The sequence below is a fragment of the Papilio machaon genome, chromosome 6, assembly GCF_912999745.1.
Source record: "Papilio machaon chromosome 6, ilPapMach1.1, whole genome shotgun sequence".
Classification (NCBI taxonomy): domain Eukaryota; kingdom Metazoa; phylum Arthropoda; class Insecta; order Lepidoptera; family Papilionidae; genus Papilio; species Papilio machaon.
The window spans coordinates 4,960,476-4,984,506 of NC_059991.1; the positions used below are offsets into that span (position 1 = coordinate 4,960,476).

The window sequence follows — 24,031 nt, forward strand, 5'->3', positions numbered from 1 at the left end:
GTTCATCTAGTCTCAAGGTCGAGGACGTTGCTCCCACATCGCCGATCGCGTCCTGCCTGCCCGTCGTGGTGTGCTGTGGTGGGGAGCCAACTGGCTAGTTTGGACGTTCGACTTTTTATTTCCTTTTACTTATACAAATTATTTATGGACACCATCTTTATCTTTTTAGAGATTGAGGAAGTCGAATACTCCTTAAGGCTAGACCGGTTTACATCCAGGATTACATGTACGAGTTTTATGTAGGTGTAGATAATAATTTAGATTTGTATTTTTTTAACAAAATTATTTTAAAAAATCATTGTAGCTTTTTTAGTCAGTGTAGCCCAGTTTGTATATAAGTAATAACTAATTAAGTTTTTAGTGAAATGTGCACAAATAAGCATGAAATCATTTCTAAAAGTTAACTACAATAAAACGTCGTTGTTTCGACCACTGGAAATGCGTGACTAATTTCTCAACACCTGTCAGGTGACTTCGAAAAATCTTTCGTAACGATTTGATTTAAACAACTCAAATTGCCTTTACCTTTGATAACTCCAACTATAAATACACCTATCACAATATTATAAATTGAATCAAAATAGTTAGAACATTTTATTAAGATTTCTACTGTCTGGTGTCCGAGCTGTTCCCGTCGAAGTATGTGCCTAAAACCATGATATAAAATGAAATGTATCCTGTTTGAAGTTCTTTCTTAATATAATATTATAAACAAATGAACCACGTACGTCGAAAATCTGCCTTTACTTTTAATTTTAAGGGTGTGCGAATATCGTTCGAATGGAACTAAATGATAAATATAATTATTATATTAATATAATTTATCTCCAAATCCATTTTGAAATTTGACGAACAATACAAAGATTTTTGAATAATTCTCGAATGTAACGTTGGCCTAAAGTGATGAATCCAAAAGCCATTAGGTGTTAGGGTGGTTATGTTATTATTTGAATCGAATTATGCGTGATTTTTTAAATGATAGAGCTTTCAAATAAGTGGATTTTTTTAATTAATGGAAACTCGAATCAAATGTTTATACTCGGAACAAGTTTCGATTCGGAACAAATAATTCGTAAGTTCGAATTATTCGCACATGTTTAATTTATCAATTATTTCAGACAAAACTGAACATTTACAATACGAGTACATGCACCTCATAAATTTTACATTAATATAAAAACTTCTTCAACCTAGGTTTCATAGTAGAAATACAAGACAAATAATTAACATATCGTTCGCACAAATCAATTATAATGTATGCAAAAGCTACCTTTAAGTTTCAAAAGCAGACAATGAAAAGGCTACTTTCTTTTACAACTTTGGCTACTGCATAGTAAATTTCTTTTATAACCCTTCCTTTGAAAGTAAACGGCCTAATAAATTATGGTATCCTGCGGGTTGACTCAATACCGTTTGGAGACTTTTAAAATACACTGTGAAGATTAATTTTGTAACAAAGTACAAATTATTCACAATTTTTAATACAATTTTGTTACCTGTGATTACATAAATCTTCGGATTTAAGAATATGACTAAAGAATTTCTCTTAATAGTAAGACCATAAACAGCCCGCCAGTTAATCTGATTATTTTGGTTTAAGGATTTAGTTTCTAGGCTTATCCTAAGAGCGTTGTAGGCAAATACTTTAATTACTTAAGATGATTTTATCGGTATAGGATTTGATGTTTAAAGTAAGTCGAAATTATGATTTAAAAAAAACTATGAATTAAAAAATGATACACGTGTTGACAAAGAAGAATTTAACCGTGATACGGATTTTTTTTTGTTAAATTTGAGCCATATTTTTTTCTTCTTAAGGTTGATTGAGGCTTACGAGTAAACCAAAAAAATACTTCTATGTACGAGTATATAGCTTGTATAGCCTATTCTATGTATAGCCTGATCAGGAATTTTAAAAAATCACCGTATTGCGTTATATTTTAAATTTGTGAACATATACATAAAAAGTGATGTAACAAACCGATTGAAGCGCCGGGCAAGGTTTTTTTATATTCTTGGTTAGTATATATGCACAAGATTGATAAAAATACATATCTCAATATTTATTTGAATTAAAGATCATATTAATGTTATATTGAAATTAACCGTGTAGTTCCCACTACGGAAACACTTATACAAAAACTCATTAATTTCATTTTATGTGTTTTTTACAATTGTTTCGGCAGAGGAAATTCACGGCGATATCATGTTTTCAAACTGAGCTCAATGATTTATGTTGTGTAAGTCGGTGTCCTTGACACTGCATCCGATCTTCTTGCGCATACATTAGATTAGATAACGCGAGAAATATTCGCTGACGTAAGTATACATACTTCATTATAATACTCAGTATTTTATGCGTAGTAGATTTTATAGAATTTAGTGATAATTGAAATCATTACTGATAAGTAATTTTTTTAATGTTAAAAAAAGTTCAATCTAATCTAACTTTTTCATTGACAACATTGGATTTGTGAATTAAAGAATAAACAGTTGAATTGTTTAGTCACAACCCGTTCATTCTATTATAGTACTGAAAAAATATTGCACAAACTCCTTTGTAAGGATAAAATGTAATAATCTATTGCCGTTATCGTCTCTCCAAAACACGCACATTTCTTCACAGGAAATGCAATAGTTACTGTGTCATTGTGTTTTTGTCACTGCAACGTGTGTTTGTATGGCCGAGGTACCGTTATATGAAGGCTTTTTTACAACAAAGCATAATGGCCACCCTTTGTAAGCAAAAAACATGAGGACTCGGCAGGTAAACAAATCTGTGATCAAGGTTTCCGATTAAAGGCAGCAATTTACGTGTTTTTTTCGCTTCTTTTTAGTCCTATCACCTCTCTTAAGGTTTTTTAACTGTAAAATTTTGAAATTATTATCTTGATGATCATACGGTGAACTTTTATCTGCTTGATACAAAGAACATATTATGATAAAGATAATTTTGAGTCCACGAGCCAAGCCATCTGGCTTCGAACTGATTGACATGATCAAAAAAAAATAAAAAAACGTTATAATAATACAACCCTAACGGGTTGATGGAAATGACATAATTTGTATATTCCTTGTTTTGTTTAAATCAATGATGATTAATTTGAATACGTCATTTAGGATACGTGCAAAATACATTATTACATCAGTTTTTTTGTTATTTTTCTATTTTTATACGAGAATGTTTAGTTTTATTAATACATATTGTTATATTCAATTCATTTAAAATAAAAATAAACGAGTAAAATTATTTGCCTATAACAGGGTTGGAAATGTATCGTCACTTACTATATGACCACCAATGCGTTAACTAGTACTAAATCCATAGTCTCTAGAATCGTAGGCGGACCGCCCAATCACAACAGAAATTAGAACAAAGTACACATTCTATGATTTTAAATTATAATTACGCCTTAAAATTAACTCTAAAAGTATCAATATCATCATTAGTATCAAGCTTTAGCGCCTACTAGTTTGTGGCCGCGATTCTATTAACGCGGAATTATAAAAACCTTAATTAGTAGCCTATGTGGTCTTCCAGACTATGTTCTATATCTATATCTATGCCAAATTTCAGTGAGATCAGTTGAGCCGTTCTGGAAATGCCTTCTAACAAACATCCATCCAAGCATTAAAGCTTTCGCATAGTTGCTTTTGAAAACATTATTACTGTAGCCTATTAATTTACTAACAACTTCATTTTATGCAAAACGTAGTATATGAAAAAAAAGTTAATTAGAGAAGATTTTCGCTTCACCACCATTAAGCCATTTAAGAATAATATGTATCATTCAAATATATTTTATATAAAGAAAACGCCATGTGTCTCTAATGATGTATTTAAATATGACTTTCGTAAATGTATTTATAGTGTCATTAATTGTTAGTATAGTTGATTAAAAATTAAAATTCATATAAAAAAAAATATTCAAGTTACTAACTCCTCTTAGTAAAGATAAGTAACAAAAAATCTCTCTACTGCTTTATTCGATTATTTATCATTATCCCTAGTCCATACTAGATCACCTTGCTTAGGTAGATAGAATTAGTTAAAAGTGTTTATGAAGCGAGGCGCGAGTTAAACTGGTCACACACATTAGGTTTTCATTACGATTTTGACCTTACATACATAATCTATAGGCGAACCCTAGTGTATATATGACAAAACTGTTCAGTAATGTATATTATGAAACTCGGTTGTGCGTAAAACTAATACAATTTATTTGATTGTCTCTACAGGTTTGGCCAGTGTCAAGTGTAAATGAAAATCCTAAGGTGTGTGGCGAGCATTAGCGAAGCGAGGCGGGCGGCCGTGGCATTGGCGTTGGAGCCGGCGCTAGGCGTCCCGCTCTTGCGCAGCAGTTCGTTCACCCGCAGTGCGGAAGAGGTTGCGCGGGCGCGGGCCGCGGGTGAGCGCAGGCGCAGGAAGGACGTCGCCGACCGTGAACCGAGCTACATTTTATCAGTTATCCGGAGCCAACGGCACGCTACGCCGTCTCGATGCGCGCTCCGCCAACATGAACCTCTAGCTCGACAGTGTCTCACTGAAAGCAACTTAGATCTCAAACAAGACTTATTATTTTTAATATTTTTTTTAATTTTACATATTGTTTAAGTGACGGTTCTGTGAGGTGGTTAAGTTTAAGTGAAAAAAAAACAATTCCTGTGGATTTATATCTCATCTGAATCTGGATTTATTTCGACGTGCTAATCACCTGGATTATTATGCTGTCGGTAAGAATTTTACTTCTTCAGTATTAATGTTACATTTATTTTTATGTACGTATTAAAGTGTACTTACTGCTACGTTCTTTCAATAAAAAGACATCAACGCGTGACTGATTGTAAAGACGTTGCTAGTGAACAGAATGTAATGTAAACATTGTTTACTCACATGTATTACGTTGGTTGTCTTTTTATATCGTACTTTTTCATTTATTTTAACAGATAAAAAAAATGTTGTTCGCGCCTACAGAAGTATGTTAGGCATTAACAATAATATTTACTATTTTTTTTTTATTAACGGCAGCGTATAACGCAAAGTACAATTATTTATAAGTAAAATAATATCAATCATAAAATATTTAACACTAGTTTTTTTATAGAATATCCTTTAATAAGGATAATTTATTTAACCTTTAAAAGTATTAGACAATAATTACTGTTAAAATGTATAGAATATTTAATACGTTTATAAAAATAATAATTTATGTCTTATAAGGTAGAAATTGGTAACTTATTATGTTAAGTGTCATCTAAATTATAAAAGGTCCACTATTACAATACTAGCTATATATTATATATAATACTAATATAATGTACATGTCACATAGCGTTTAATGACATTTATATATTATACCTTTCTATATTATTGTTAATTATTAAAACATGCGCTCTGCGAGAACGTGTAACTTTTGAGGCCTAAATAGACTACAGATAATAATTCTTCAATTACCTAAAATTACATTAATATAAAGCATTTTACCAAGACTGTCAAAAACCTATTTTTTTTCACGTTACCAAATCATATCTGGTGTCAGATGTAGCATGTGGTTTGGCGTTTTTTCGGGGCTATAATTACATAAAAAATCACGTCCTAGCGTCACACACTCATGCACATCACATACTCACACATCGCTCACTATTGTTGTTGTGAGCGCGCTCTGCAAAAAGGAAACCTTGAACTTTTGGGAGTTCAATTTCAAGGCGAATATTTCGCACACGTGATCTACTCACAACGAGCTTACGTAACCCCGTGCTTATTACAACAACCTGAATTGCAACCTTAACATATACATGCGCTTGCGCACCTAATTGCTACGAAAGGTTTATTGGTTAATTATTTAAACTATGAATTGATAAATTTTACACACTATTATAGTATCAAATCTCTTTACCAAGAGCTTCTGTACCTATATATAACACATATAGGGTTTAAGTAAGTTTTCTCACACATAATTATTGTTATTCGTAATGTTTCCAATATACTTTTGTAATGTCACAAACAATCTGTCAATAGCCTCTTTCAGGATTCTGAAGTCATCGACTGAACTTAAAACAGTCAAAACAGGTTTATTTTCGTTTATGTTAAAAGTATTTACATGTAAAATACTTAGCTGTTGCTGCTGTACATAAAAGACGTGAACTTGCATATATACGAGCATCTACAAAAAAGATCGAAAGAAATACAAACAAAAGTGAACTCAATGCGAATCAGTAAAAGATGCAAATTAGCTTGTAAGCATGGCAGTGTTTCGGCAATGACACTGACTACGCCGATGATATAACAGCCAGCGGGCTGACAAACCCGTGAAAAGTCGGTCATTGAACCGCGGCGATCGCGCGGCCGCAGCTTTCGCTTATGCGATTCTTGTGTTTACACCACTCACAATAAAGTTGAATTAGACTTGCCTTGTACTTTATAAATTTATACAGTTAAGATTCGTTCTCGAATCTTTATGACGCAAACACATATACATATTTTCTTATGGTAAAATGCATTGAAATAATACTTCCTGGTAAGAATACTTCTAACTATTGATTTTATTAATACAAACTTACAATGATGTGACATCATCAGGTTAGATAATTTCCAAAATGTCGTATTTATATTATATTACGTTACTGTACGATATATACGTTTATATCATCTCAAAATATACCTCAACCAAGAAATTCTAACAAGTTTATAGCTCTAAGGTGAAATAAAAATAAAAAAGCGTGTCCACTCGTTTACATTATCACTTGCACTCGGATTACGTGGGAGAAGCAGGAAGGTCCTTGATGGGTAGAAAGTAAATGCTCGGTAAACAGCGGGCACGCGTGGCGCGGGGTCGACGCGGGTGGGACGGGGAGAGGTAGTGCGTGGAACCTGGAACCTGTCCGGACAACGGTACCTCGCGCCCGGGGCGACCACGCATCTATTATGTAATCACTATTTTCAAGCTTTAGTTGCTATGCCCTAGGTTACATTTATGAACGTGATATTATCTCCGACACACACATAAAGTGTTAAATCCCCACACAATAGAGAAACCACCGAACGGATTTTCATAGAAGCAGTAGTTCTGGAATGTCTAAAATATTACGACTACTATTAAAGGAGAATAAATTAAAAAATTAGATCGTGGGAGTCGGAAGAAAAGCTGTTTTATTTTAATATTAATACGTAAAAACTTTTGAGTCATAACTAAAAATTGTTATAATGACTTCAAAGTTGCAAAACAATTTTATAAGCCTTACGAATCACGTATGTTCCGCGAAACTGTCATAATAGTCAACAATAAAGTGAACGGTTCTTTTATTTCTTTTCTTACATTGCGTGAATAATGATAGAGATATGGAACAAAATTCGCAGGAAGTGCAGCGCGGGCGAGCGTCATAAAGCTATCGATGTCATAGTGAAGTGTTCCACATACATTTGAATCAGTGAATGTATTTATAGTTTGTATGCCGCGCGCCTTCCGGTGGCCAGGGGCCAGCTGAAGGTTATCGCACCATAACCTATTACATATCACTTTTTTAATTCACACACACTCTATACAATGTACATATGTTTCAAAAACTACCATGACATAAAATTATATATCCATTTGAGGTATAATAGAATTAGGATTTAATACTGATTTCGACCAGATCTAAATACTATTGTGATCGGTGACATATTTAAGTTAAAATCTAAGAGCTTACGTTCCATACATATTCAGCCATCATTTTTGAAAGTATTATAATAATTATCATTCTATGTTTTACATGAATCAAACTTATCTAACAATAACAATGATTTTGCACTAAAAAATAATAACCTTTATACCTAGTTTAATATACAAAAATTCATAGTAACATAGTACAACGAATTCCAATCAAAGTCTACGCCGACCCGCTGGGGCAGATATCACCCCTACTTTTTTTTATTTCTTTTTGCCCGTCAACTAACGGTAGCCCGCAGCCGCGCTCAAATGCACCGCGCTGCACTCTAACGGTGCATATGTAACATTATACAGTTGAACACACAGGAACTACCTGCTCTTTTTGATATAAACATAACTATTTCATGAACTGAAATATGCATACTGTAGTGGTTACTTTTTACTTATTTACATTGTAATTCTACAGCCTAACTAGATTAAAATATAACATTCCAATAACTTTCACTCTTGATAAAATAAACTAACGGGAGTAGTATGTTTGTTCCAAAATTTCCCTTAGTTAAACTAACTCCAATAGTATCCAATCAGAAACAGGATCCAGAAATATCTCTTTTAAGATCTTATTTATGAATATAAAAGTTTTAAGTATTTGAAAGCATGAGAAGAAATTATATTAGAGATACGTTACTTAACTCAAAACCACCGATTAACTTTTTTATATTACTTAAAAATTTTGTGGTGTAAAATAAACAATTTTTATTCATAATCATAGCCAGAATCCGAGGTACCACTATACCAGTTGAATATTTCAAAACACATTTTCAAACATCCGCAGGTTCAAAAAGGAATACAAAGCTTTAAAAACGATCTATCATATTTCCCGTGCATTTGATTAAAAGCTACTCAAATGCATCTAACGGTACGTCATCTCACAATGCGGTGTGGAGTCTCGCTCGCCTTTACCTGCGCTCTAACCAAACACTTGTTCCTTTCTTTTCACATTTTTTTGCCATGACAACCGTTTAATTTCATTGTCATTGTGGTTTTTACATTCTGCAGGTGACTTGTATGTTCTTTTACCATATTCTTAAGGTGATTATAAAAAAAAGAATATTAAAAAAAAACTGAAGTAAGCTAGAATTTATTGCTAATTATGGCACATAAAAAATAATGTAAAAAATTAATAAAATACAAACATTAAATAGAGCACAATATTTTCGAAGTCGAAGCTAACAAAAGAAAGTAAACCGTGGTTCGTTCGATCGATGAAAGTAAAGGCCGGTGTAGACGGGCGAGAATTCCCGTTAGCCGGCCGGGGCCCGGGCTCACGGAATACTAAACGCTGACATACTGCGCGGCTTTTGACCCTAGCCACATTCTAGACTACCACTTCACACCTCTGTGCACTGGATTTATCTACATGCCCACGATCACTGGCTAATAATCTCTTACGAAGACTCACCTTATCTTTTTAACTACATGCCACGTGCTAAGAAGTACTTTTTTTGCATAGAATATTTTTCATCATAACTTTTCCTTACAAATTCAATAATTACTACAACAACAGTTCAATATTAACACAAAGTATAACATATTAGATAATTGTTTTACAACTGGATGAAAATGGTGCACACACCTTTACCTTTTTAAAAAATATTGTTAGAATTTATCCTAGGGTCTCATCTCATTTATTGCTGTAACATTATGTTGGAACTTCGACCATCAGCCTGGTGAATTCTAGTAACTGAGCAAAAAGTCAAGGCAACTTTTTTATTCGTACTCATTATGTTTTGTTTAAATTATTGCTTGAACCTTTTGCGCATTTACTTGTTATTGTTATCTTATTGTCTCGTCGTTAAAAAGGTCTGAAACCTTACAAATTTAGTTTAAGCGAAAAAAAATACAATTTGCACAAATGGCGTTTTTTAGCGAGTCATTGTCTTTTGGGGTCCGCAATAAACGTCAGGACCGTTGTTATTCAAACTGTACTTGTAAACTACGCAAAATATAAAACACGTTTCGTACAAATGGTTTTTTGTACACATTACGTTAGAAACTTTGTTTATCGGTTAATTATAAGAGGAAATAGCAAATAAGTGTTGAGTTAAGTGTGAATATTGAATAAATTCATCGGGACATTTTGTCAGACAGCTGTAAATTTGGTACGGATATAGGCAGGCGAGGACAACGACCCTACGCAAAATTCGCTGCATTGGGCTAGGTCTAGTGCATGCGCGTATGTAGAGACGTCAACACGGAAGCATCCCGAGCGGGAGCGCATTATGAGCCGGCGGCCGGATAGAGCGGGAAAAAAGGCATGAATGAGTATTGAAGCCTACCCAAGAAGGGGGAAATAGAGTTTGCACTGCGGGCACCACTTGCACAGATATAGACAGGCCCTACTCCATACGTTGCACCCGCTCAGATCAATATTGGTTATACCACAGGACATCCATCCGTACTCACTTTGTACTTTAACATATCAAATCTACCATCAAGTACTCCTAATATAAAATTATATATGTCGTCTAACAATGCTTATGATGAAATATAAGAAATCACAATAACCAAATTACTGGATTAATATTGAATTGAGTCAATTTTTAAATAATTGTCTGGTTTGAAATATCAAAAAAAATATCATTAGGATTTCAAACAAAAGAAAAATTTAAATTAAATATTTAACTATTTAAAATAAAAAATATCAAGACTAGTGTAAATACACTGTATGCCCGTAGTAAGTGTAATTGAAAATAACTCCAAAAATCAGATAATGAAAAGGCTGTCTTATAAACTGATTGGAATTCGAGCCTCTACAGTATGATTTTAAAACTTTGTAGTTACCCCTTCACTTTGTACTATAATTTAGTATAGTAATATAGTACAGTAATAGTCTGTTATATAGTCAATCAAATAGATAATAAGGCGAGTGAATTTAAATTGCTGCAATATAATATTTATTTACTATACTATTATTAAAAAAGCTCGGTCATTGTATTTCAGTCTCACTTTATTCAGAAATAAAAAAAATTATACGTAATTTACGTAAAGCTCATAATAAAAACAAAGAATCTGAAAAGATTTCGTAAGCCTAAGGAAAATTGGTGAAGGTGTCATCGACCCGTGTGCCCAATACTAGCACAGCGAACGCATTTCCTCGCACACACGAGCGTGCGATTTATTCGCGGTGGCCGGCGCGAGCGAGCGAGAGGAGGCGCTGCGGCGGGCGGCGGGCGGCGCCGGGCGGCGGGCCTAGCGCAGTGAGCTGCGGGGGGTGCGGCGGGTGCGGTGGGACGAGGCGCCCGACGGCGGCCGTTCACCCCGGAAGATTCAGTGTTTTGATACCGCGCACAAGCCTCCGCCGACGTTGGAAAACTGCATTTTCTTTGATGCGCTTCACTTTTCACGCTCTAATTGACCGCCAATTGGTTGTGATTTTTATATTTAAGTGTAAAATTATTTTATATTGATATAACACTTGTTCACATTTAATTATTAGAAATATTGTGGTGTAAGATTAAGTACTTCCAAATTTTATTAATTAATACCAAATCATTGAAATAAGTAATTAAATGTTACAGAATCACATAAAAAATCCATTCAAACGTTCAGTTTCTCTGATATCACAAATATTCATTTTTTTAAACTTGAATTTGAGTTTAAAAAAATCATCAATTAGGCAAAACTATAGTTTTGAGGCTTTATTGCAATTTTTAAAATTTGAAGTCACAATTTTGATTAATTTCTAGTAAATCATAAAGGGCTTTACAAATCTTTACACTCTGATAAACAATTTATAAGATCCTACAAAGTTAACCAAGGTAACTAATTAAAAATTACAGTTCATGAAAAAATCATATTTTATTTTAAAATGTTTTTGTAAAGAACAGCGATTGAAACAACATAATAGCTATCATTGACATATACAAAAATTTTACTGCATTGTGTCAGGCTTAGTACATCTACGTACATATACACAGTTAACAGTTTACATATTGCGATAGGTCGTCAGCTGCCAGAAAAGGGCATACATTAGGATAGGTCGGGTCCCCCCTAGCCCCTAAGCGAATACACAATCTAAATTGTTCTTTAACTGTCTGGCGATCCCCTTTAATAACATGACTAATGTACTACTCACAATACAATCTTAACCCGTTTAATTGTAACGATTTATACATTCAATGATAAATAAAATTACAACTACTTTGTAAATTAAGTAATATACAAAAAAAAAATATCGCACTACAAAAATTTATGATTATGTATTATTCTCCAAACTAAAGAAAATGAAAATTTCGTTAGAAAATCACCACCAATCTATTAAAGTGGCGTGATATATTTTACCAACATTCATTATCTATATACAATTTAACTTAAGTAATTTTTAAACTATGTTGGTACTGGTTATATTGAATTCAATGGTTGTTAAGATGTGTAAACGTAACATGTGATCACTTCACTATCGCGACGAAAATCAAATAATATGAAACATTTAATTTATTATAAAACTGAAAAAAAAACCCTACAATCAAACTGAATATTTAATTCCATTACTTGTATAGCAAAATTCTAAAAACATTAATAACGGTGTACTCGTGGTGACCGTCGAGTCCTTTATTCCACGTCCGAACAGTTTGAATCTGTTAACAGATTATAGACTGTAAATAGTGAAATCAATATTGGATAATGGTAGGTAACAGGGTGCGGCGTGGCGTGCCTGCCGAGGAGGCAAAACACCCTTACCACAGGTCGAAATGTAAAACGTTAGGGTGACTTTTGAACCCATGTTTGCGTCGACCGCCATCAAGTGAGATCTAATAAGGAGTTGAATGGGGGGTTAAGGATGATTCGAGAGTCGAAGGTAAGGGTGCGTGAAGGCTGTGTCGACGACCCGCGAGAGTGAAAGCGTGTTCCGGGGAGACGCCGCCGCCCGCCGCACCGCATGCCGCCCGCCCTGCGCGGCTTTCGCTACCGTTCTCACGCTACCACCCAGCTCCTTGTTTCTAATATATTTTTAATTAATTAGTTTTTTTAATCAAAAATATCAATGTAAAATATTATTATTCACATTGTATAAGTATAATAACGAAATATAAAATATTCAAAATTTCTAACTTTTCGAAAGTGCATTAATAATGCAACCAAAGTTCCTTCCTGCATTTGAAAAATGGATGCCCGTTATGCAAGCTTTTCACGGTCTGTCTGTATATCGCCTTCGAAATGATTGAAAAGTTAATAGAAAAGTTTGCAAGAAGTTGCATTTCCCGCGACGACGCGGGCGATCATCAATAAAGTGCGGGCTCGGATCGGGAGCACGGTCAGGGCGCTCGGCGGCCGCTCGCCACACTACGGAAGTAATGAACTTGAATGCATCGCCGAGCCGCGCCGCGACGCCGCCGCGCCGCCGTCGCCGTCCCGCTCGCGTCTAGCAGGAGAGCACTAGGCGCGAGCGTGACGCACTCGCTGCACTCGCTGTCAAATTCGTCCGCATTCTCCATCACGGGCTGCTTTCGTCGTCGATGCGTTTATCGGAACGAGACGCGAATATGTGTGTCGATTGCATTCTCGGCGTCGTAAAAGTGCATCTAGGTCGGTCGGCATAGCGTCGCGACGAGCGGTTAGTGCGAAGCGCTCCGCCGCTAGACGTGGGGCAGGTCGGAGCTGTGCGATGCGCTGCGCCCGGCCGCGGCCCGCGCGCTAGCCCAGCCGGCGGCCGCGCGCCATGCGCCCGCTGTGTCCACCGAGCCCGCTGCTCTCAGTGCCAGCCATCGGCACCATCACATACCGCGCGACTCCCGCCACAACGTCGGCCGGTCAACAACCCTCGTTTGTTACCAATAACAAAACTAACAATTAACGTTTCCGTCAAGAATGCGTTAAACAAAGTTTTTGTAAGTATCAAAAACGTTAGATTTTTACACAGATTTGAAGCCTAATGCCATGCTTTAGATGCTGATAAAGATTTGACTCCAAATTTCAATTATTAATTCACCTTTCATTTACCTACTTTAAGAGATCAAAAACACAAAAAAACGATAATTCAACATTCCTCACATTCTTTGAGAGATGATAAAATGGATTTTATTTTTTTGAATGATGATTTTTATTGGAAACCTTTTCGATTTTTAAACGTTATTAAGTGAATATATTCAAAATACGTCATCGAGGCAATTTTTTTTCCAACATTACATGCTCATTACTGGTGTTATTTGATAATAGTTCACGTATTAATTCCGCATCAGCGGTAGGCAACATACGGTCTTTATCTAGCCGGTACTCCGTCTATTTGTAGTGGAAATATTGGCGTATTAAATTATTATTAGACTGCAAGGTTAGTTCCCGTTGCACACTTGCATGTGCAAATTTTCTTAGCAATATCATGGACAAATCGAATTACTTCATGTTTCTAAAGGTAAGATTTTATATCTATGATTCCTTTATTATAAATTGTGTCTCATTTTTTCCTACCATCATAAATTCCAAAGAAATTTAACAATTTTTTTTTTTTAATAAACATCAATTTTAATTGCCTTTCGTGGCACATAATCTTTCCTTTAACAGGTATTTGAAATACGATAAATATGATGAAGTTGTTCATGTTAAAATCCTTTTTAAACATTTATCCTATTATTGTGAATTTATTCAGAGTCTTAAATTTAATAGTATTTTTTAGACTTTGTACGACAAATAAAATAATTTCTTCGTGTATAAAGAGACAATTTTATATTCGCCAAGAAAATAAAATTGTTTAAAAATGTATCAGTCATTTTCATTTTTTTATTAAATCATTAAAAATCATCGCGTCCTGCAATTATAATTTTTATTTGTGTGCTACATAAGATATCAAATGCAATAAAAATAGAAATATTTATGCAATGCACTATCGGGCTGATTAATTTATGTAAGCATAACAAAAATCATCGTATAACCAAAAATTAATTAACTGAAAAGGAACTATTAATAGTTTTCATTATTCTAATAATTCCATACAATCTAAGCATTTCATAATTGTATATGAACATCGTAAAATAATGAATGAAATAAAATATACACATTTGCAATAACCTTACATAATGTGTGAATAAAAAACATCGCGTGTTACCATGTTAGCGCATCAGCACAGTCGACGTCAGCGCAGCGCGACGCATAGGGCAAGTTCACGATCACACCAAGGCCTAACTTCCTGATGCGCGCGCGCCGATATAGCGATATCGCGATGCATTTCATTATCATAACCGTGAAGTTCCACTGCCGTGACACTTGTATTAAGACATATTGTTGTCTCTATTTTTTCAAACAGAGTGAAAGGGATGTGCATATGAATTATTAAAAGTTTCGATACCTACAGTTACGGTCTCCATTAACGCCTAACTGAATGACACTGAACATTTAATACAGATAAGACATACACTTCAGTGAATTAGACATTTCAACTATGGTGAGACATTATTATAAATGAATTAATAGATAATTATCAAAGAGACAAGACATATATCCGCGATTTACATATGAATTTATTCTACGTTTTCGTCGATATATTGTTTTTTTATTTTCGTTGGCAATGAATGCGTAGTATAATAGGTCCTACAAACCTGGTCAAATATAACAATTACATTTTACTCCCACAAAATATTAAACTGTGAATAGAATAACGTATATGCACCAACCATTAAGAGACTAGACTAGGCACGCTAGACATTAGTAGACAAAGAGTAGAGATACAAAAGCAAAATTCAATATTTTAAAAGGAAATTTCTTAACGGTCTACAGAATAAAGTGAAGATATTTACGAAAAATGTATGCTACTTAAATTAAGGCCATTAACATTTTACTGTTTCTTTTTAATTAAGGTCTAATAGTGTGTGTAACGTAAATAAAGAAAAAAAACAACTAATTTTTTTTCTCTAATGTGATGGCAAAGGAACGGTCCACATTAAGGCAGTCTAAAGGTCAAGTCCCTATGTGGTAGGGGTCGCAGATCGAGTCGTGTGCGATCATACTGTGACGCGCGTTATGCAACCCAGCTGGTCACGTGCGACTGTGTGCCCTACAGATGCACTTATTGCATTGCATGCATTATTAAATATATTATAATCGATGACAATGCTAAGTAAACGTGATTTTACTAAACTTGATACATTAAAGATTTAATTTATTTATAAAATGTAATTCAAATTATGTTTTTACATTTTCAACAATAAACGATTGTCCATTTCATATAAATATTTTTCTCTTACTATGAGATAGGGGTTAAAGTTGTATATATGTTTATTTTGTGAAAAAATAGACAAAGTTAGTGAATTTCAGAATAAAGTTTTTTAGTTTAATTTTTGTAAAAATGTAATGAAAATGAAAATCTCTATAATTGCACACTAAGTATGTAAGGAACTATAATTCCTACTATCATAGTAAACAAGGTTTTCTAGTCGGTTTATATAAACATATGATTTGCCATAGGTATGTGTAAACTCATCTTGCTTCAGTGTTCAAGGTTACTTACATTGATAAAAGATGAACCAGAAAAATAATATTGTGTAAACTATATTCATCAAATCTAATTATTTATTTGAAGTTATATAACTTCTAACTTTATAACGCAACATGATTTGTAGTAAAGGAGAATATTCAACTTTAAAGAACAAAGTAATACAATAAGTTAATAAAATATTACTTACTGGATATTTTAATTGTTAGTGTAATTTCAGTAATTAAAAAAAAAATTTCAGTTTCATTTGTTTAATATTATAGAAAAGGTTATATACGTACTTTTAACGTCCAATTAATTTTTACTTATTACTAGTAATATTTTTCGTTTAGCAATAGTAATAAGTAACGTTATATTTTCAGACTTTTCCGGTACAAGGTAATTGACCTAGCCTGAAAGTATTATGACTCGTTTAACAATCGTTATATGTTTGATGTAGGCAATGCATTAAGGTTTCGATCTATGGTTCTTTCCTCTGAGAATGTAAATGTTTGTGTTTCACACCGGTTATTACACACGATTGCGTAAGATGGAACATTGTTGGTATATTTAACGATGCATTTTGTGCCTTGTATACATTTACGGTACAAATGTTAAAATTGAGAGCCATTTATAGGTAAAATTCTTGTGAATTATTAAATCGAACCTAGTAATAAGAATGTTATTTTATTTAATGTTATTGCTTAATCGAAGGTTTTGCTTATGCAAATGCATGATTACTCATGCATCGAAGAAAAATATACTAATTAATAAACTAATAATTTAAATTCAACGTAAAAGTAAGATTTATTTTACCGATTTATTGTCATTGCAAGGTTACAGAATTAGGCATTTTTTCGCATTTATAAAATATATGAACTATAGAATTTTCGTATTACTACTAGTTTATTTTGAATTGATTATATTATTTTTAGGTTGTTTGTATATACTTAAAATTCATTTTTTTAATTTAACTTTTTCTAGGGTTAAATATTTATCTTTATCATATATTTTCACAATTATATCTTTAGAATCTTGTATACTTTTGTAAGCGAGACTCGATTCCGTGTTCAACGTGCCAATTTGGCAAATATTCAATGTTGTACTAGAGAAGATTTAAATCAATTTATAAAAACTGCTTTTAACTGCCTTACTAAACACTTATTTATTCCAGTACTATTTTTAATTTAAAAACATTTTTTTTTCTTTTCAGGTACACATAATTATATTAAACAAAAAGAAAATTCTGAAGTAAGAAGCTGTATACCTTCAAAATGAGACTGGTAAGGATTGACCTTCTATATCAATCATTTTAATTAGAAAAAAAACTACAAAATTTTAAGCTCCCTTAGGAAGAAAAATATGTTAGGAAAAATTTAATTTTGCGGAAAATATAAATAGGCATACAGGGCAGTCAGTGCGCACTGGAAAGTGCGCACTTATCACAAAACTGGGTCAGTAGTGGCACCGCCCATTTATCGAACAGCACTCTTCGACTCTTATTTAGCCAAAGTAAACCTTTTACCCCAGACTATACGACTCATACTCTATTGTTACTTTAAGAGTGCAGATGGAAAAGGGTTAAATGCAGTTCGTTTGCATATTTTCGAGAATCCAAATTTATTCGTTGCCTGACCTATTATTTTGCATAAAAATACTTTAAATCAACATAATTCTTTCGCTTTTACCTACGACATGCTACAGATGAGCTGCGGTATAATATTAAAAAGGTTATAACTAATTTTGTGCGATAACTTTCCATTTCTACGCACAGCGCAGGATTCTAGCTTGCTAGTATCGACTAAGATAATACAATGAATATGTAGAGACGTATGCAAACAAAACCTCAGTCTAGTCGAGTAATCATCAACACTGTTATATGTTGTTGCTCGCCACAACACGGAAATGATAAACCATGTTTGATTCCGCATTAAATCAACAATACATCTCCTCGAACAAAATGCTAGTTTCTTTTCCATTATGTATTTGAAAATAATATTATTTATATTATTTTTTCAAAAGCTTCACACAAATGATGCATATTTTGAAAATAGTCAAAAATCATCGTAACAATAACGTAAACAGTACGATTTATTTTGTTTCTTTTACTGTTTATTTTTGGCTTGGAAACTCATATTTCATATTAGGAGCAAACGAAAAAAATAATATAATAGTTTGATATACTTCTAATCTACTTTAATTTGCATTCTAAGCGAATTTTCTACTTAGTAACATGTGGACTCCTCTCTAATTTTGAGTTCTCTTATAAAATTAGAATATTTTTTACAGTCAACAAGCGAAGAAGTTCCGAGCACGACTGTGGTCGGCCGCACCGGTAGCCCGGGCGGCGGAAGTGCTACATCGGTCGCAGCAGTGGTCGGAACCGGCGCTTACGATGTGACGAGAATGAGGGAGGAGGAGTTTGAGAGGCTCACTGTATACATAGTGCCTGACGTGCCGTGCGAGAGAGGGACCCCCAACAGAGCCGAGAAGACCTTACCCAGAAGCCTCGCACTAAGACCCTCCGTAGTGCTATCAACTCCTAATACACCGGTAAGAGAAATGAAGATATTTTATAAAAATATGGCAAGTTACAAAGTGGTTAACAGACTAGCTCACCAGATTGTATGCGACCAACACTAGCCATCGTCATTCCCAATTATCGCAAGTAAAGAGAAAATAGGGAATATACGTAAATAAAGAAATGGAGTCTGTGTCCCACAAATCAGACGAAACGTCATATTACATGTAGCATATTTACTTCTTTATACTTCCTTGGCTGCTGTTGGCTGCCTTTCTAGCACCGGGAATTTATTTTGGTTCATTAAATGAATCATTAGTTGTATTTTAAAATTTACATCAATAATTATTCCAGACCGAAGGAGTATGGAGTACGGGCGTTATTCCCCGCGGCACACGCTTCGGCCCGTTCGAAGGCACCCGAACGCCAAACAAACCTAATGATAAAGTTTCCTGGCGATACTATTGGAGGGTGAGTTTCATTTAATACAATTAGTATTAACCGCAAATATTTATACTCTGCTTATTTAAATATTCTATTCCCAATTCGAACGTGGTTAAGGCTTCTAGTTGTAAATAGTGTAAATTTCCTCTCCGCAGCTTACTTAGCTAAAAGCAAAATACGAAAAACTACAACATATCAAAGCTTTAATATAAAAATGCACAACTCTCTTCTCTAACTAACCTATTCCTCTCTATGTTGGGCCAGGTACAGGAAACTGTCAGACATCATACTTATGGAAATATTAAGGTGAGAATAGGCTTTAGAACTTTTTATATGGTGGCGGTATTTTTCCAATAAAAACAATAACGATGTATTATACCAATGTATAAAAACGCATGCATACTTATAACTTATTAGATTAATTTTAAACTTTTAAAACATGCAAAAATTGAATAAACGGTACAATACAAAAATATTACCTTCCTCGTCTACATAACACGCGAGTTTTGCATCTCGTCCTTGACTCCCGATACATCGCAAGTAGCCGCTATCAGTTGCACGCGCGATGCAAATACTTAACACGTGCCACGCTTATATTGCTTATGACAACATTCATCACACTACCTTTGTACCTTATAGCTCTATTACAGGTTCTATAACTTCAAATTCGAAATTTTTCACATCAAATTCAGTATTTAGCTAATCAAAGAACTTTTACTAACAAAACCCATATATCTAGAAATCGGAAGTCCCTGTTTGTGTTTTTTTAAACTCTGAATTGAAAGCTAAAATTTTTGTAACAACGTCAATTTTATTCTTATAGATATTTAAGGATAGTGATTACTATTACCTGGACGGATCGGACACGAGTGTTGCAAACTGGATGCGTTACGTGGCCTCTGCCTACTCCCTCTCCGTGATGAACCTCGTGGCTTGCCAGCATCAAGAGCACATATACTTCTACACAATCAGGTAACACATTACAGCCACTGAACTATTACTAAATCACTTTAACTTTTGAAGTGTCACTATTTACACATTTCCGTAATTAATTTAATCTAACTTTAACATATTTTCACTTATTTTATTTACAGAGACATTATGCCAAATGAAGAATTAATGGTATGGTACTGCAAAGACTTTGCGACGAGGCTAGGATACGATATCGACCCTGAAAGAGCAACCTATTCCATCTGTAAGCACTCTTTTTAAATCGAGATTCAAAAGAGGTAGTCATTTAAAAAAAAATACGATTACTAAAGAACTTTTTTTTTCACAGGCAAAGAGGAAACTATCAAAAAAGCATATGGCATACCCCCTGCTCCAGTTCATCCCGAGATTGCATTTAACCACATGAAGTACGTGCTCGGCTTAACAAACCCTAAAGAACTCCTGGAAGCTGATATTCCTAGCCGAAGAATAAAACGTGAATCTATTGAAAAGGCACACATTGAAAATTACACACCACGTGAAGATCCTCGAATAACCAATAAGAATGAAAGGACAATTATAAGAACTGATGTATCGGGTAATATTATGCATCACAAATCAACAAATGATATTCAAATGGCCAGTGAACATAGAACGTTATCACCCAATGGTCTTATGCAGCCCCCATCACCAGTCAAAATGCACCACAGAGACAATCAAACTTTAATAATTCATCAACACAAAGAGAGTACATCACATGTAGTTATACATCAACTCGATAATCCGAGATTACATGCTAACAGGTCACCAGGTCAAAACATACATATGAGAGATATGCGAGGACCTTCACCGATGTTACATCACCAGGACAAATTAGGGAGTAAATCGCCAGGTCTAACGCACTGCAGTGCTCAACACTATGAACATCAACTGACGCCCAATGACGGATCGGTAAGGTCAGATGAAGGTTACCACAGCAATGGATATCATGACGAATTTACACCACCCGAGGATTCCAGCGATTCAGACGTAGACTCCAACTATGTTCTTGATTGCTCGAATAAAACAAATGAACCAAAAGAGACTGTTATAGTGCAAAAAATGGATCAAGATATGCATAGAAATGAATACAGAAAAGTTAAAATTAAAATGCCTAGGGCATACCAATACCAGCATCACAGGGACATGGACTGCGACAGTGAAAAAGAACTGATTATTGCGGAAGACGTAGCAAACTTATCGCCACAGAACTTATCTCCGCCCAGGCGCGACCCGGCTACTTCCACTGTAATAGTCCTAGAATCGTCACAAAATACTGTTGTTCCTATAAACAAGCCTTATTATGAAGATGGTACGATATCTCCAACACCGCAACCAGCATTCATGAGATACTCACCGCCTGACACAAGGATATTGGAAACCATATTAACTGGAAGCAGAATCGATACAAATAACAACGATCCTAATCGCCGACAACCTAACGCGACGCCACCACCATCGTCCCCTACTGAAATGGCATATTCATACAAAAAAAGTCAGAGGTACGGGAACGCCTGCAGTCCTGATTCTAGTTCTAATTTAACACCCTTGCCATCACTGCTGCCTTTACCACAACAATTACCGGCTCCCAACGCTACGTCAGTCTATTCGTCGTCCCCACCGCACTCTATCCCACATACGACAGAAATTCGGGAAATAAGAGAAATACGCGAGATAAGAGAGACTAGATACGAAAGTCACTACCCAAATTACTCGTACAATTTATACTCGCCACCAAACTCTACTATTATCACGCAACTTGGATCACCGCCTAGCACCTATTCGCCAACCGTGTCTTCCACTCATCAGTATGAAAGGTCACAAAGCGCTCAAAGCAATCATCACTATCCCTCCTCGACCAGCGTTATAACACTTAAAAACTGTTCACAATTGAGTTTAATACAAAACTCAAATGTCAATGGTCAACTTGTACCACAACACGGCAGCATGAGTCCGGATGGCACTTGCAGTCTCATGGTCGCCCCGATGAGTCCAAACTCACAGTCCTCTCGCGGTTACAGAAGTCTGCCGTATCCATTAAAGAAGAAAGATGGAAAAATGCACTACGAATGTAACGTTTGCTGTAAAACGTTCGGCCAACTCTCGAATTTAAAAGTACATTTGCGGACACACTCCGGGGAACGGCCGTTCAAATGTAACGTGTGCAATAAGTCCTTCACGCAGCTTGCACACTTACAGAAACACCATCTCGTACACACCGGAGAAAAACCACACCAGTGCGACATCTGCAAGAAGAGATTTTCATCCACTTCAAATTTGAAGACACATTTAAGACTACACTCAGGTCAAAAACCTTATGCTTGTGATTTGTGTATGCAAAAGTTCACTCAATTCGTCCATTTGAAACTTCACAAGCGGCTGCACACGAACGACAGACCATACGTCTGCCAGGGGTGCGACAAAAAATATATAAGCGCATCCGGACTAAGAACACATTGGAAAACCACAAGCTGTAAACCCAATAACATCGAAGAAGTTTTAGCAATCACCAACGCTGCGAACACTGAATGCATGGGTATGTATTATTTTATTAAGTTAATTAGTCACTTGCATTTTTTTAAATCAAAAATATATAGTTTTTTATTAATACACAAATCGCAATATGGAGAGTGAATATTACCGAGCGGAGTGTCGAGAGCGACTGCAGCCCGCTGCACTTTCTCTTCGTAGGTGAACCACAACTTTCACTTGCGCTCTCGCTAAACGCGACCGATTTCATTTTCGCGTGCACTTTGCAGGTTCCATCGACAAAGACTGCCACGATAGAGAGGGGCACGAGGCGTACGAGGTGCATTCCGCTTCACAGGCGGGCCTCGCGGGAGTGGGTGGCTCGCGGCTGCTGGCAGGCGAAGGCGCGCTTGGTGGTCACGCGCATTCCACCACACCGCACCTCGCACCGGGCCCGCTGTCCCCGCCGCACACTCAGCACACTCAGCACACTCAGCACGCGCAGCACACGCAGCCCTACCGCAAGATGCACGGGCAGGGGCAGGAGCACGAGCCGGCGCCGCAGCACTACTCCTCGGCGGGAGAGACGCGCCCCAGCGTGATAGAGTCGAGCCAGCCACTCATCATTGAGTGCACCTGAGCGCAGCCGCGTCCCTGTCGGACGTGAGATTCCCCGCCGCAACATGTGATTCCAGTCTTGTGATCAAACGAAAGTATTTTTATATTGAAAGAGACAATCGTGCGAGTGACACTTCGACTCGTCTCATTCAGTGGCTATGAGATTATGATATGAACTTTAATTTGTAAATTTTTGTAAACTATAGGTATAAGTAAGTAATCGCGACGTCATTAAGTACTAAGTACTTACCTTAACTTCTTACTAAATAAGTATTTCCCTAGGCTTTGAAGTACTTAAGTTAGGTTTTCGCTGCCTTTACGTTAATGCTCAATTTTAAGTCTTAGTAGAGTCTATTGTATATAAAATTTATTTCACGACGACTTTATTTAATTTAAATATCTATTGTATATATTTCAACCGACGTTTGCATGTAAATATTTTTTTATATCTGCCCGTTGACTCGGAAATAATTTTGATGAATGTTACTCTTATTTAACTTTATCTTTTAATGATTTGTTTGTTGATGTTTTTGCCATCTTCAATATTTTTATCTCACCAAAGAAAGTGTTAACAACTCTCCATTATATTTGGCGTTTTTTAATATTTCGCGCCCGCGTTTTCGAAGATATTTTTAGGCTTAGATGTTTTAGAATCAACAAACAAACGAAACTACTCAATCTCAAATTAGCATTAGGTGCCAAAAGCGCGTTTGTATGTGTTAAATTTTTTTAGGTTATTTTATGAGAAAAGAATTCATGTAGTATTTTTAAAATTATCGTTCCTATATAATGATTGGAGATGGATAGTGGAGAGTGAGCGCGTGTATGCTTCAGTTTAATTCTAATGTTATTTAGAATAGAATGGACAAATCGTGTACATTATCCCTACGCTAGAAC

General features: G+C 35.3%; 1 protein-coding gene across 3 annotated transcripts; it reads left to right on the top strand.

The window, feature by feature from the left end:
- Positions 1 to 4,382: 4,382 nt before the first annotated feature.
- LOC106714999 (PR domain zinc finger protein 1) lies at positions 4,383 to 23,551 on the top strand. 3 transcript variants are annotated; one of them, XM_014508175.2, is made up of 9 exons: positions 4,383 to 4,734; positions 17,327 to 17,396; positions 18,403 to 18,666; positions 18,989 to 19,105; positions 19,343 to 19,384; positions 19,902 to 20,050; positions 20,173 to 20,273; positions 20,358 to 22,583; positions 22,807 to 23,551. In XM_014508175.2, the coding sequence occupies exons 2-9, from the start codon at positions 17,388 to 17,390 to the stop codon at positions 23,154 to 23,156; spliced, it is 3,258 nt and encodes a 1,085-aa protein (XP_014363661.2). In that variant the 5' UTR covers positions 4,383 to 4,734; positions 17,327 to 17,387; the 3' UTR covers positions 23,157 to 23,551. The 3 variants fall into 3 exon arrangements, with proteins under 3 accessions (XP_014363661.2, XP_014363663.2, XP_014363662.2); XM_014508176.2 differs by lacking the exon at positions 4,383 to 4,734 and adding an exon at positions 13,429 to 13,540; XM_014508177.2 differs by lacking the exon at positions 19,343 to 19,384.
- Positions 23,552 to 24,031: the final 480 nt, after the last annotated feature.

Bases quoted from the DNA above. Each gene is read 5' to 3' on its own strand.
- LOC106714999 (XM_014508175.2), top strand. The intron at 19,106-19,342 runs GTGAGTTTCATT...ATGTTGGGCCAG, and splicing joins CCTGGCGATACTATTGGAGG to GTACAGGAAACTGTCAGACA. The intron at 19,385-19,901 runs GTGAGAATAGGC...TTATTCTTATAG, and splicing joins ATACTTATGGAAATATTAAG to ATATTTAAGGATAGTGATTA.